The sequence below is a fragment of the Sturnira hondurensis genome, unplaced genomic scaffold (assembly GCF_014824575.4).
Source record: "Sturnira hondurensis isolate 20B ecotype Veracruz unplaced genomic scaffold, ASM1482457v3 Scaffold0008782, whole genome shotgun sequence".
In the NCBI taxonomy this organism is placed as follows: domain Eukaryota; kingdom Metazoa; phylum Chordata; class Mammalia; order Chiroptera; family Phyllostomidae; genus Sturnira; species Sturnira hondurensis.
Window position 1 is genome coordinate 309288 of NW_028081413.1, and position 14167 is coordinate 323454.

Below are 14167 nucleotides of genomic sequence, written 5' to 3' on the forward strand. Positions count from 1 at the left end.
TAGATAACTCATCTCTGAAACTAGAAAAGAGCAAGGTGCCATCTGGGCCTTGGAAACATCCCTATTTAAGGTTGTGGGAAGAGAAAGAAGAGTCAGTGAAGGAGGCAGCTAGGGAAGATTTCGAAAGGTAGGAGAGTTAGGCAAATGTAGAGACTAGAGAAATGAGGACAGAATTTCAAGAAGGAAGATGTGGGGACGTGGAAACCGATGATGAAGGAAACTTGGAAAAGGCCATTATATTTGGTGAGGTCTTTTCAGAGCCCTGGAGAGGAACAGTGTTGACTGCCGAGGGCTACACTTCCACCTCAAGCTGAGCCCTTAACTCCTGCTAGCACTATACTAGGTGCTGAGGACAGGAAGAACAGCACAGTCTGGACCCAAGAAGCTCACGGTGTTATAGAAGGTGAGAACTAAACAATTAAGATACAATGTTGAAAGTGCTCAAACAGGTGTGCACAAGATGGTAACAGAAGCCCTGCAGAGTGGGCGACCCCACCCGGCCGGATAGGGCAACCGCGAGTGGGACCGCTTGCTGTCCCCGTGCGTGCTGGGTCTCCAAAGATTTCCGCGGGGGCGATTCCAGAAGAACCAATTCTTTGAGATTATAGCTCTTGGGCGGCTGCAGGGCGATGGTACGCGAGGGGACGCTGGAGCCTCCCGGCGAAGGAAAGTTGGGATATCAGGGTCCTATTTGAAAGATGCGGGATGGAGTTTGCAGCCAAAACATGGGATGCAGGAAGAAAAGGCAAATAACTTGTCTAAATTCTCCCCGTTTTTTCCACATAGGGCAGGAAATCTCAGGAGTGGTGGAAGACGGACTCTTTCGCAAACTAGTCTACCAAAAGCCTCAGGTCACCTGCTTTGGGGACCCGCATTACTATTCGAAAACCTCCGCATTGGGCCGGAACTCAATCAAAACGCCTGGTTTGGCGCCGGATGGTGAAAGCAGATGGACTTGCATAGGAAACTGGATTACCCGGTGAAGAAAAGCTGGGGACGCGGAGAAAGCCGCTCTTCAGCGCCGGTGGGGCAGGCAAGTGGGATTTTGCCCGCAGTCCGTGCTTCCGGGACAGGCGAGGGCTGCACGACACGAGCAGGTGAGGAGTGAGGGGACCACTGCACTGCAGTGTGCCCCTGACCGCTCCCAGACTGGGACTGATGGCTGACCCCGGGGCTCAAGAGAGTTTTGCCGCTTACTAGCTGTATATGACCCTCGGGCAATTTTATTTTGGAGTCTTCGCTTTCTATCTCTGTAATTGGAATTAGAATAGTATTTCTCAGGGTTGTTGTGAAGAGTTGATGAAAATACGCTTAGAACAGTTTCGGGCACATGGTAAGCCCTGAATATACAATCTTAAAAGACTGCCCCATTTTTCTGCATGGTTTATGTTGCTGTCAAAAGTCACCCACTTTGCGGGGATCATCCGTTAACGGAATTGATTTAACTGGTAAAAATATGAAACAAAACATTTATAATTAAAGTTGTATTAGGGGCGTAACACTACTGAGGGCTTGAAAAAATAGGGTGACTGTTACTCATAATCCCATCATCCTACATGAGACTTGAAGCTTTTATCCCCCAACCCTATCCAAGTATTTCTTCTGTACATTTTTATACTTGTAATGTTAGCATGTATGCAATTTTGATTCCTTCTTGTTTGCCACTTAGTGTAGGCTATGTATGGGGCTCAGGAGAATCATTTTTATGATTGTGCAAGTTCCATTTTATGAGCATATCATTTGTCTCCCAAATTCCTGTATATGTAGAGTTAAAATCATTCACATACTATCAGTGAGGGAAATTTAAATATTACCTATGATCCCTGGACATCAGATCACCTTTTTACTTTTCCTGGTTTTCTTCTATTTGTAATTCGTGTGAAACATACTGTTTGCATGGTTTTCATTTATTCAGCAGACATCGTAGAGCATCAGTTATGTTCAAGCCATAGTCCCTAAGATTAAGGAGGTCAGGCTAGCGGGTAGACAGACAAAAGCTGGAGTCTACTGCTATGTAAGGATTGAGAGGTATGCACAAGTTCTTAGGGGACTGTAGAGGAGGAGCAGTATCAATGCCATCCACAGAGGCCACCAGGAACATTCCTATTGTCCAGCAAGTTGGGTTTATTACTCCTTGTAGTGAGGGAGAACACATACCAGGGGAAACCATGGGGGATCTCAGTTAAGAGGGTGCTAGGAGGGATTTGTTACAGACACGTGTCACTTAACAACAACAGGAATGCATTCTGAGAAATGCATCCATAGGTGATTTTGTCATTGTTTGAATGTTACAGAGTGCACTTACACAAACCTACATGGTCTAGCCTGCTGCGCACCTAGGCTATGTGGTATAGTCTATTGCTCCTTCCCTACAAGCCTATGCAGTAGACCCTGTACAAAACAACACAAGATTAAATGAAGCATCAGAAAAGGCTGCTGATGTAGCACAGTAAACAGTTTTATGGCAGACTTTCTTTTGTTTTTACAAGTAGAAAGAGTACACTCTAATGACAAAAAAGTACAGTAAACAAAGAAACCAGTAACAGTAATTTAATATCATTATTAAGTATTTGGTAGTATTAGATATTTTGAGTGTGTCGACTATCTCCTGCGTAGTATAATATTCATTGTTCCCCATTAATGTCTCAATTTGATCGCTATCGACTTCAAGTGGTGTACCCATCCAGACCATGGGGTGTCGTCCAGCGAGAAATTTCCAGCACAAAACTTTGCAAACCACTTTTGACACATTCAATCAGTCACTGCATACACTGCAAAAACCTTTTTTTGTGTTGCAGTTGTGTTTTTACTTTCCTTGAAATAATAAAGCATAATACGCTGAAAATGTGTATTTTCTTCTATCTTCAGTATTAGAATGGCTACACAAAGATTCACCAATTTTGATAAGTTTTTTAATGCACACTGGTATGACAGCTGGCACAATACAATCTAACAAATTGTTTCAAATAAAGACAACTAAGTGCTACTAGAGCCATTGTATAGAAAAAAAAGGAATGAACTTTTTGGCCAACCCAGTAGTCTACTGAAATGTTATTTGTGTACAACTGTATTGGATTTAGACTTGTGTTAAGTGATTTGGGGGAAAGTAGTCAGGAGGTGGAGTTAATTCTCTGATTGGGTATCTTAAATATTATTTAGGAGAGAATCTAACCGACCTGGAGTGAGGCTAATGCCGTGACTGGTCAAGATACAGCCTTCACTCCTAGTAGCCAGGGTAGTAGAATGTTGTTGGCATTTCTGTGGTTTGAACAGTCTTTTTTTTTTCCTGTTTTCAGACATGATCACACTGGTTTTAACAGAGCTGAGGGTATTGCCCATGATGTAAGGAAAAGTTAGGCCATGAAGTTGGGTGCATTTTGGAGGGCCTTGTATATCATTTTAGGAATTTGAATTTCTGGCGGAAGTTGCTGCATTAGTATAAGGGGAGTGCCATCATATTTTTAAAAATCCCTTTTGTAGTCAGGCAAAGGGTGAACTGGAAGGGGATCTAAGCCAGGGACATGTGTTAGGACTTTGCTATTTTAGGGGTATTCTATGGGCCAATAACAAGGGCATCACCTGTGAGCTTGTTAGAAATGCAGAATCTCAGGTGCCATTCTATACCTAATCAGAATCTGCACTTTAACAAAATCCCAAGATTATTCATAGGTACTTTGAGAAGCCCTTTGTTAGGGGAATTACAGTAGTCCCAGTAAGAAGCAATGTGGCATTGAACCAGGACACTGGTGATGGAGGTGGAGAAATGTGGAGATGTTATTTGTTTAACAAATATTAGAGGCCTTCTGTGTCCCTGACACCATCCTGAGAGCTGGAAGTACCATAATGAAGATAATCTCTTCCCTGAAGACACTTCCAGTCTAGTGGGGAAGACTGACAAGTGAACTTGTCAGTAACTGTAGCAGGGAAAGTGTAAGCCCAGAATTGGTGAGAACACATCAGAGGGATGTGGGTCTTGGTGGAGTTGAGTAGTGAAGGAAGGATTTTTGGAGGATAGCTGAGTCCAGAGGATAAATTAGCCCGGCAAAATCGGTGGAAGGCATTCCTGGCCCAGGAGCAGCTATGGGCCAAGGCCTTAAGTTCAGCAGGAGTAGGAGTGGTGCTTGTTGAACTACAAGTGTCCTGTGTGGTTAGAGCACAGAGTGGGGTGTGACTACAGCGAGGCTGGAGAGATGAGCAGAGGCTGGATCTGGAGGAGTCTTGTAGACCCTGTGGAAAAAGTTGGGCTTTATTCTTAAGACCATGAGGGAGCCTCTGAAGGGTTTTCATCAGAGAATATGAGTGATTAGTTTGTGCTTTAGGCTCTTTAGATGCCGAGTGGTAGGGTATGACGTGGTTGCATGCCTGGAGGCAGGGAGCAGAGCGCAGTGAGTGATCCAGGACAGAGGCGGTGCTGGCTCACCTGGTGTTCGGATCGAGGGAGGAGGGGCGTTCTGGGCAGTACCACTACTCCTGTGTTGTAAGGACAGCAGTCTGGGTCTTATTTTGATGTAGACTCTGGGGCAACTGAGGCAGGTGAACTGGATTTTGGCATTGTAGGGACTTTTTTTTTTTAAGTTTTCAATGTTCCACTTAGTTTCTCATTCAGTACCAAGTTCTGACTTAGTGGGTAAGTTTCCATTTGTATTTTCTCTCTCTCCTGGTCTCTAGGGCCAAGACAGGACAAAGGCAAAGAAATTAGCATTACATATTTTATTTCCTTTTAGAGGTAGTTGGAACAAGTAGGAGAGGGGACTGTTTAGTCTTCCTGGTTCTGGCAACACTTCCAGCCAGCACTTACTACATGTTGCTGCTAAGGCCAAGTTATTATTTTACTAGAGCTATAGAAGTTACATCGCTAATCCTTTACATAGAGAGAGGCAGCAGCATCAAGTGGAAGGACTTCAGGCCAGTGGTCTAGTTCTCACGTCTTTACTGTTAGCACTGTGAGCTAAATAAGGGAAGTCACTTAACCTGTTCCTGTCTGTTTGCTGGAGGACGGATGTAGCCACCTGCCTTGTCCTTCAGGAGTCATGTGAGCGTTAATGTCGAGGTGACTTGGAAATATTAAAATGGTGTTTAAATGTGATGGTATTGTGCTACTGTTGTTTAGTTTCTATCTTTGAGAAGTTCAAATAGTGACTGATAGTCAAAGCCGTGTTTCTCAAAGTGTGAGCCTTGGACTTGCAGTTTGTTAGACTTACTGTATCACAGGCCCCTCTGATAGCTACCATTCCATCTGATCTTCAGAGGCTCCCTTAAGGTAGGTAGGGGAGGTGTTAACATTCCCCAAGGAATGGAGACCTCAAAACATCAACTGCTTTACCTGAGGGTAAACAGCTTTATTAGGTTTAGCTACACAAGACTGTCAGTATTCACAAATACAGCCCAGTAAGAGGGCAGGGCCAGGTATAGAGTGGAGCCTGGTGTCACATCCAAGTTCTCTAACTCCATACAGTGTGCACTGTAAGTCCCCCTTTTTTAAATGAAGGGCTAATATGTCAGTTAGCTGAGGCCCTGGAATGAATTAGGTGAATACTTTATTTTAGAAACCAACTATTTCTTTAAAAACCCTATTGTGGTGGAGTCACCATAAAAATAAGCAAAAAATGAAAACAAATAAACAAAACCCCCCAGAACAAACAAGTAAACAAAATGGAGCATAAAAATTTGTTTTAAAGTTGACACAATTTCACCCTGACTGGTGTGGCTCAGTGGCTGGGCATCGTCCCACAGACTGGATTTCCAGATCAGTTCCTGGTCAGGGCTACACCTGGGCTGCAGGCTAGAGCTCCCATTGGGGGTGTGTGAGAGGCAACTAGTCAGTGTCTCTCTCTCCCTTCCTCTCTCTAAAAGTAAAATCTTTTAAAAAATTGATACAATCTTATGAAACACATACTTGAATTATTTGGGGGTTGGTTATAAACTCCATGAAGGGACCTGTGTTTATATTCATTTTGGTATTTTTGACAAGGCAGTGGGATGTAGTACGCATGGTGGGGCCAGTGTTCTCATAGTAAGTAAGCCCTGGGGGATGTTTATAGAATTCGAAAATGAGTTCATGACTTTCACCATATATGATCCATGTCGAATTTGAGATTGTGATTTATTTTTTGCTGTAGTGGTAACTCTTCAATGTCTCTTCTATTACAGGTTGGATTGGGCTATTGACGGAAGCTTCTTCCCCTGGTAGCTTAGGGAGAAATCCACATTTTGACTTTTTCTTACCATGGCTTTGGTTCACAAATGGATGAATGGCACTTACAGTCTTAGAAAATGCCTGAAGCTAAGTGATGCCTCACGTCCATTTTTGAGCACTCGCTTTGCAGACTATTGTTCCAGTGGTCTTCAGAAACCGGTGGCTACTCCTGGCAAAGCGTCCGCTCAGAGGAACTCTGAAGGGGGTTTACAAGGAGATCACCAGAGAGAAGTTGCTTTGGATATAACCTCTCCTGAGGACAAGCCTGAAGTTAGTTTTGATAAAGCAATTAAAGATGAAATAAAGGACCATTTGAGGCGTTTGAAGGATGATATGGTGAATCATTGGATAGGGCCCGAAGGCCGCCCTCTGCATGAGGTCTTGATGGAACAAGCCAAAGTTGTCTGGCAGTTCCGTGGAAAAGAAGATTTGGATAAGTGGACAGTGACTTCGGATAAGACAATTGGAGGCAGAAGTGAAGTGTTCCTGAAAATGGGCAAGAATAACCAAAGTGCACTGCTATATGGAACTCTGAGCTCCGAGGCGCCTCAGGATGGTGAGGGTGGCCGCAGTGGGTACTGCTCGATGATGTCCAGGGTCCCACGGGTAGGTTAGGCCTGGGAACCTGAGTTTTCTGGTGAACCGGGCTGAACTTCATTGTGGTGTGGACTGTAGCCAAGAGCTTTTGTTTGTGAATGAAAACACCTCATCTGGTGTGGGGCTAAATAGCCACTGGGCACAAGTGCAGAGTGAAGCCCCAGGAGAGGCAGTTGCTGAGCAGGGGCTGCTTGTTTCTGGGCACCACTTTGGGCCGGAGCTGGGTGCTCTCCTGTCTGAGGAGCCCGGAGGGGTAGACAGCTGGACCAGGATCTGGGGAGGTCCGCATATCCTCCGATGTGGGCTGCAGCTGGGGCTCTCTGGTCTGCAGTGGCCAGGGGCTCCTTACAGAGGCTGCAGGGTCAGCCTGTGGCTTTTTTTTTTAATTAAAGTTTTAGGGTACTTCTGTAGTTTGACAGAAAAATCGCAGTGGTGTGGAGTTCTCGTGGGCTCTTCCCCAGCTTCAATGTATTGAAGTGTAGTGTATTCATCTGGGCTGAGATGCCGACGGTGGCGCATTACTGTTAACTCATTCCAGACTCTCTTTGGGTTTCACTAGTGTTCCCACCAATATTTTTTTTCTGATCCAGGAACCCTCATTACATCTAGCTGTCATGTCTCCTTAGTCCTCTGGTCTGTGACAGTTTCTTAGTCTTCGTATTTTTCATGAAGATCTGACAACTACCAGTCAGGCATTTTGTAAAATGACCCTCAGTTTGGGATTTTCTGATGTTGTTTCCTCCTGATTAGACTGGGGTTGTGGGTTTTCAGGAAGAACGACACAGAGCATAAGTGTCCTTCATAGGAAAGGTACACACTAACAACATGACTTACCACTGATGTGTTAGCCTTGGTCACCCCGTCAGGGTGGTATTTGCCAGGTCACTCCATCATTCAGTTACTTTCTTCTTCTTTCCATACTGTGTTCTTTGGAAGCAAGGCACTGAACGCACCCTACCTTCAAGTCAGGAAGGCTGTGGGATGAAGCTGTGTCTCCCGGAAGGTGCAGTAAACGCATACATTATTTGGGATTCTTCAGAAAGGAAGATTTGTTTCTTACATTTATTATTCATTTAGTATGAACTCATACTTTGGGTTATAACCCAGTACTATGTTATTTATTTTGTTGCTCAGATTGTTCCAGCTTTGGCTATTGGGAGCTCTTTTAGGTTGGCTCCTCTCCCTCCTATCCATAGCCATCCTTTTGCTTTTTGAGCACTTTTTGGCTCTTCAAGATGTTCTGGCTCACCTTGTATTTTTCCTGGCTCAGCGCTGTAAAAAGCCGTTTCTTGGAGCCATGGTTCCCTTTTTATGGAAAATGGCATTAGAAACCAAGATCTGGGCATTGAGTATGCTTGTTGCTTCTGGGTTGATGTTAAATCCAGGATGTCTCAGTGGACATACCTAGGAAGTGTATGTATGCAACCGTGGGAACACACGCATCTGTAATTATTTGTGTCCATAATAAGCTAAATATGAGTTCCTAGTAATGCTCTGACTCAGTCACTACCATGTGGTTCATTCTAGCCTTCCCCTTCTTGCTTATCTGTAACAATGAGAAACATCTCCCACCATTTACCATTCATTCGCTTATTAGTTTAACCCCGATATACATGTAAAGCAGTTTCAGAATTTTTAACCCATAACTCTGTGAGACAACTTTACCAACTAGAATACAGTTTATTTAGTCATATAATTTCCAGTTAGAACACTGTTTTTTTTAAAAAAAGATTTTATTTACTTTTAGAGGGAGAAGAAAGAAGAGGAGGGAAAAAGAGTGAAACATCAATGTGTGGTTGCCTCTTGTGTGCCCCCTACTGGGGACCTGACTTGCAGCACAGGCATGTGCCCTGACTGGGAATTGAACCTGCGACCCTTTGGTTCACAGGACCTGCTCAATCCACTGAACTACAGCAGCCAGGGCAATAACAGTATTTTGAAAGTTACTTAGGTCAGTTCATTTATTTCTCCACTGGCCTATGGCTTTTTGCAGATCTGTTGACAAGGTACTGTTTCAGGGCTGCCCTGGACAGGTTCCCATGCCTAGCCTTGGCCACAGCCCCTTGGATATTGTGCTTTAAAGAGAAAGACAAATGTTATGAATAGTATTAGGTTCCCTCTCTCCAGATGATGAAAAAGAAAGGTAGGAATTCTTTTAGAAACAACAAACTATGCATACAGGATTTTTTTTCAGGCCCTGCAAATCTACAAAATGGATTTAATCAGTCCACAGTAGAAAATAATTCTATGGCTAGATATGCACTGTGGAATAATGGAAAATATTGATAACATTTATTAAGTGTACCTGCCAGCCCTTGTGCTGATTAGTTTATGTGTATTATCCCCTTTATTCCTCACAACAATATTTTAAGGTATGATCACCTCCATTTTACAGATGAGGAAACTGAGCCCTGGGGAGATTTAGTAACTTGTCCAAAATTATACAGCTAATAAATAGTAGTTCATATCTGCACACTGGTTTTCTTGAAATCAGATTACCTCTGAGATTGCTATAAATAAACACCTTTGGAAATTAACACTAAATCCCACTTTGAGAGAGAGACAGTAAAGATGTTAAGAACACAGATTTGGGAGTTAAAGAGTGCTGGACTTATCGGTGGTAACTGAGTGCTCAGTGTCTTCATCTATAAAGTGGACTGCAGTGACAGTACCTGTCTCCTAGGGCTGTTGTGAGGGTTACAGTTTTGTGTGCCAACTTAGTGTAAGTTTTCAATGAATGGTAGCACTTGCTATAAAAATACCCATTTTAAAACTTGAGCTCTTTCATAGTTTTCAAGTTTACATAAAGGTAGCTGTCATTAAATGGCCTGCTCAGAAGCCATTGCTACACCGGCCCAGGGAAGGAAGGTACCTAACAGTAACTCCTTTCCACGCAGTGACACAAGTGGGTGCCTACGCCATGTAAACACTGTCCTGGGCCAGTCTGGTCTTGAACATTACCTTAGAAACATATAAACTATGTCAGTATTTGGTACTAAAATAAGAATCACCAAATTTATCTGCCTCCGTGTGGTAACAGCTGGAAAAGAAAAAGTGGCTAGAGGCTCCTTTTGTTGCTATAAAAGGTGATGACTCACATTTTGCTAACAGTAAAAAATGAAGTGAAATTAACTTTCCTTTCTGCATCTTAGGGCTCTTTTGACATAAAGAGATCTTACGATTGGTCCCAGTTCAACACTCTGTATCTTCGCGTCCGTGGAGATGGTCGGCCTTGGATGGTGAATATCAGGGAGGACATGGATATCATCCAGAGGAAGAATCAGATGTACAGTTACTTCATGTTCACCCGTGGCGGGCCTTACTGGCAGGAGGTCAAGGTAACTGCACAAGCCTTTACTGTGTATGAAATTAGGACTTTTGAGATCATGGTTACATTGTAGTTTTTTTTCTTTCTTACTAGTTTGTATTGGAAGGTGTGGAAAGGAAACAAGGAGGACCTGGGGCAAGATTTATATAATTGACTTTTTCTTTGACTAATATAAATATTAGCCTACTAGCCAAAAAATATTTTTGATAAGAATATGGTCAAGTGCATGCTAAGTGGGTACATCTCTGCTTTGAGCCTAAGGTTCTGCTGTATCATCTCTTCAAGGCAACTCTACTAAAGCTGATGTCCCTAACTTAGTAGAAAGGCTCCCTTAAGAGGAATAAATACTTCATAATTTATAATCATCAAAATTGGTATTTCCTTACCTGGCTGGTGTGGCTCAGTGGATTAAGCACTGGCCTGCAAACTGAAAGGTCACTGGTTCGATTCCTAGTCATGGCACATACATACCTGGGTTGCAGGCCAGGTCCCCAATTGGAGATGTACAAGAGGCAACCAGTTGATGTATCACTTATTGATGGTTCTCTCTCTCTATTTCTCCCTCCCTTCCCCATCTCTAAAAATAAGTAAAATCTTAAAAATAAATAAATAAAAATGGCACACACTGTGCATCTTCTGCACCTGTTTATATTTTCTAACTGTAGGTGCCAGAGAGCTTCCATATCACTACAGGGGTTATTCTTTATCCTTCTTCTTCTTCTTCTTCTTTTTTTTTTTTTTTGGTATTTTTTGTTATGTGGACAACCCATTGTATTTTGTATTATTTTATTTATTTAAAAAAATTAAACTTTTTTTCATTAGAGGTGCATGGGGGAGAAAGAGGAGAGAAACATCCTTTGGTTGCCTTCCGTATTCACCTTGACTGGGGACTGAACCTGAAGCCCAGGCATGTGCCCTGTCCGGGAACTGAACCAGTGACCTTTTGGCTTGTAGGACGACACCCAACCAACTGAGCCACATGGGCCAGGGCCAGGGCAGATATCCCATTGTTGATTAAATAAATCCTGTATTGATAGTCACTTGAGTTGTTAACAATTGCTATGGTAAATACATTATTACATTTTTTGAGATGTTTAAAAAAATTTTTTTAAAGAAAAAAACTAGTTTTGTCTATATCTTACCTTTTCATGAATCAGAAAAATATACATGTCTCTAAGTTAGTCTCATGCACATGCTTCGGCTAGTGCCTTATCACTCCTTTCCTTCCTGTTACTTCTTATGTTTAACTTACTGACTAATACATTGTGGAGGTCTTTTTGTGTGTGTGCTATTAGAAAAAGCAATATCTTGATGTATTTGTCAGAATTTATCTAAAATACAAATTTCTAAATGTGAAATTGGTAGGTCAAAGTTATAGCATTTCAGATTTTGTTAGATGATGCTGTTTTCTATTTCTACCTAAAAAACTTGCCATAAACTTAGCAGCTTCAAAACCAAATTTGTTAGCTCATAGTTCTGAAGGTTGTAAGTTGGGATCCAGTAGACGTGGGTTCAACACTCAGAGCCTTATGAGGTTGTAATCGAAGTGTTAGCTGGGCTCTGCTCCTTTCTGGGGGCTTTGGGGAAGAATCTTCCAAGGTCATTCCTGTTGCTTAGCTAAATTTAGTTCCTGTGACTTGAAGGGCTGTTACCCCGTTTCTTTACTGGCCATCAGTTGGGGAGCCACTCTCAGCTCCTAGAGGCTACCTGCATTCATGGCCATTGAGCCCTATCTGTCTTCAAAGCCATCAGTTGAGAATCTATCTCCCTGCCCTGACCCCCAATCCCTTTCATGCTTTTAATCTCTTACCAGTCAGGTCCCCTGTGTGGGTTCAAGCTATTAAGTCAGGCCTATGGGAAATAATCTCCCTTATATAAAAGTCAACTGATTGAGGACCTCCCACAGTTCCTACAGAGCAGCGTTTGAATAACTTGAAGGTGTGTGCCCACTAGAATTAGGAAATCTCGGGGGCCATCTCAGAATCCTGCCTACCACAATTGCCGGCTGCCCTCTGAACGAGTTGCAATAATTTGCGCTCCTTCACAAGTGTGTCTGTTTCTCTCCATCCCCATTTTTCTATTGGGTGGTTTAATCTTTTTCTTCGTTCTATTAGTGATCCAATGACTAGCCACTTGTCACAATTGCATATATTAAATAATTTGAGAATTAAACTATTATTCTTTTATCATTACAATTACAAAGGTCTCAGGTACTTACATTTTGGCTCTGAAGTAAATGGTTTCTTCTCTTTTCAGATTCCATTCTCCAAATTTTTCTTCTCCAATCAAGGGAGAATCCGGGACGCCCAGCACCAGCTTCTGCTTGACAAGGTAACATTGTTCTCTACTTTGACTCAGAACTATATTACCTTTAGTGAAACAGAACTGTGGGGAGGAGTTCAGTCCATATTTGAAGGCTGGCAAAGGTGGAAATTGCCACTCAAGGCCACCCCTTATATCCGCACAGTCGTTGGCACAGACCTATCCTTTGAGCCAAACCCCTGTCCTGGAGAATTGCATTATAGTCTTCATTTCAGCACGCCTACCTTTTATTTTAGCTTTAAAATAAGAGAACAGTACTAAGAGTTCAGGAGAGCATCGAGAACCTGTTAGACATCCATGCTACCCTTACCAGTCTTTAGTGACACTACGTTAAAGGAAGAGGAGGAAGTTGAATGTGGAAGCAGCCCTGTGCTACTTTGAGAACTGTGCTCTACTTGCTAAGGGCTGATGGTAGGAAGACCCAGCCTTAGTAATCACTTCACAAAATGGGAAAGTCTGGGAACAAACATCAGTACCTTTAGTGCTTGCGATTTTAATCAATTTCTCTATTTTAAATTTAGATCTCTTCCATCGGATTCACCCTGGCTGATAAAGTGGATGGCCCATTCTTCCTGGAAATAGATTTTATTGGAGTGTTTAATGATCCAGCCCACACAGAAGAATTTGCCTATGAAAATTCTCCAGTTCTTAACCCAAGACTTTTTAAATAGTGATCACGTGGTAGTTTTGTATTACTAAACTAGGGCAGTAGTATTTATGATGATAGACAAAATAAAGTATTTCTTTAATGGCATCCAATCAGTGGCTGGTACATAGTCCCTAAGACAAGGCCAAATGCTGCTCCCAAGAGGGACCATCCGTACAGAGGGAACACAGCATGAACCCAGGTTCTAAGCTCCACCTTAACTTAGGGAGTGCGAGTACTATACTGATGCACAGGTGCTGTGTAAGGAACTGTCTCGGTTAGTTAGAATGATTCCTAGTAGAAGCAAGTCCCGCGTGGTTTCCAAAGCAAGGAGTCTGAGATGCCTGTTGATAGCGTCCTACCACTCTGTTCCTTAAAGGTTTCTTCTGTTTTCAAATCCATCTTTGAGGGGGACTGCTGAAGAATACAAAGATAAACAAGTCGCTGAGAAAAGACACACCTACCGTCTTAGTCCGCTCGGGCTGCTATAACAAATTACTGTAGACCAGGCGGCTTAAACACATACACTCACTCCCCACAGTTCTGGGTGCTGAGAAGTCTAAGATCAAGGTGCCTGCATAGCTGGTGTCTGCCGAGTGTCTGCTTCTTTGGTGATAGACAGCTGCCTTCTTGTTGTATCCTTACAGGGGTCTCCTTCTTAAAAGACACTAATTTCATCACAAGTACTCCACCCTCATGACCTAGTTGCCTTCCACCCTCCAAGTACCATCATTTTGGAAATTGGGGTTTTAATGTGTGAACTTTGGGGCAACACAGACATGTAATCCATAATGCAGAGAACTAGTCTTCCAAAGGTGCATGAGCCTTACCAGTTCTTACTTTATAGTGACTTTGATATAACCATTAGAGAAACTAAATCAGGTATCAAACTAACGTCCCCTAAACTTCCCCAGTCATTTCAAGTATCACAGAGATTGCATAGACCAAAACTAAGAATGATTAACAGGGTTCTAAATTGATTGTTCTTATCATCTTACAGAAAGGAGATAGGAAACTTATTATAGTCAGAGTAAAACTATATTATAATTAAGAGTACCCTAATAGAGCCAAGTTTAAA

General features: G+C 42.6%; 1 protein-coding gene across 2 annotated transcripts; it reads left to right on the forward strand.

Annotated features, from left to right (window-relative positions):
* Positions 1 to 924: 924 nt before the first annotated feature.
* Positions 925 to 13192, forward strand: NDUFAF1 (NADH:ubiquinone oxidoreductase complex assembly factor 1). Of its 2 annotated transcripts, none has more exons than XM_037056029.1 (5): positions 925 to 1097; positions 6151 to 6802; positions 9946 to 10131; positions 12378 to 12452; positions 12965 to 13192. In XM_037056029.1, the coding sequence occupies exons 2-5, from the start codon at positions 6227 to 6229 to the stop codon at positions 13112 to 13114; spliced, it is 987 nt and encodes a 328-aa protein (XP_036911924.1). In that variant the 5' UTR covers positions 925 to 1097; positions 6151 to 6226; the 3' UTR covers positions 13115 to 13192. The 2 variants fall into 2 exon arrangements, with proteins under 2 accessions (XP_036911924.1, XP_036911925.1); XM_037056030.1 differs by lacking the exon at positions 925 to 1097 and adding an exon at positions 1113 to 1333.
* The last annotated feature ends 975 nt before the right edge of the window (positions 13193 to 14167 follow it).

Excerpts from the sequence above, each read along its gene's own strand:
- NDUFAF1 (XM_037056029.1), top strand. The coding sequence starts at position 6,227 with ATGGCTTTGGTTCACAAATGGATGAATGGCACTTACAGTCTTAGAAAA. Across the intron at positions 6,803-9,945 it reads TGATGTCCAGGGTCCCACGG|GGCTCTTTTGACATAAAGAG; the intron begins GTAGGTTAGGCC and ends TCTGCATCTTAG. Across the intron at positions 12,453-12,964 it reads ACCAGCTTCTGCTTGACAAG|ATCTCTTCCATCGGATTCAC; the intron begins GTAACATTGTTC and ends TTTTAAATTTAG.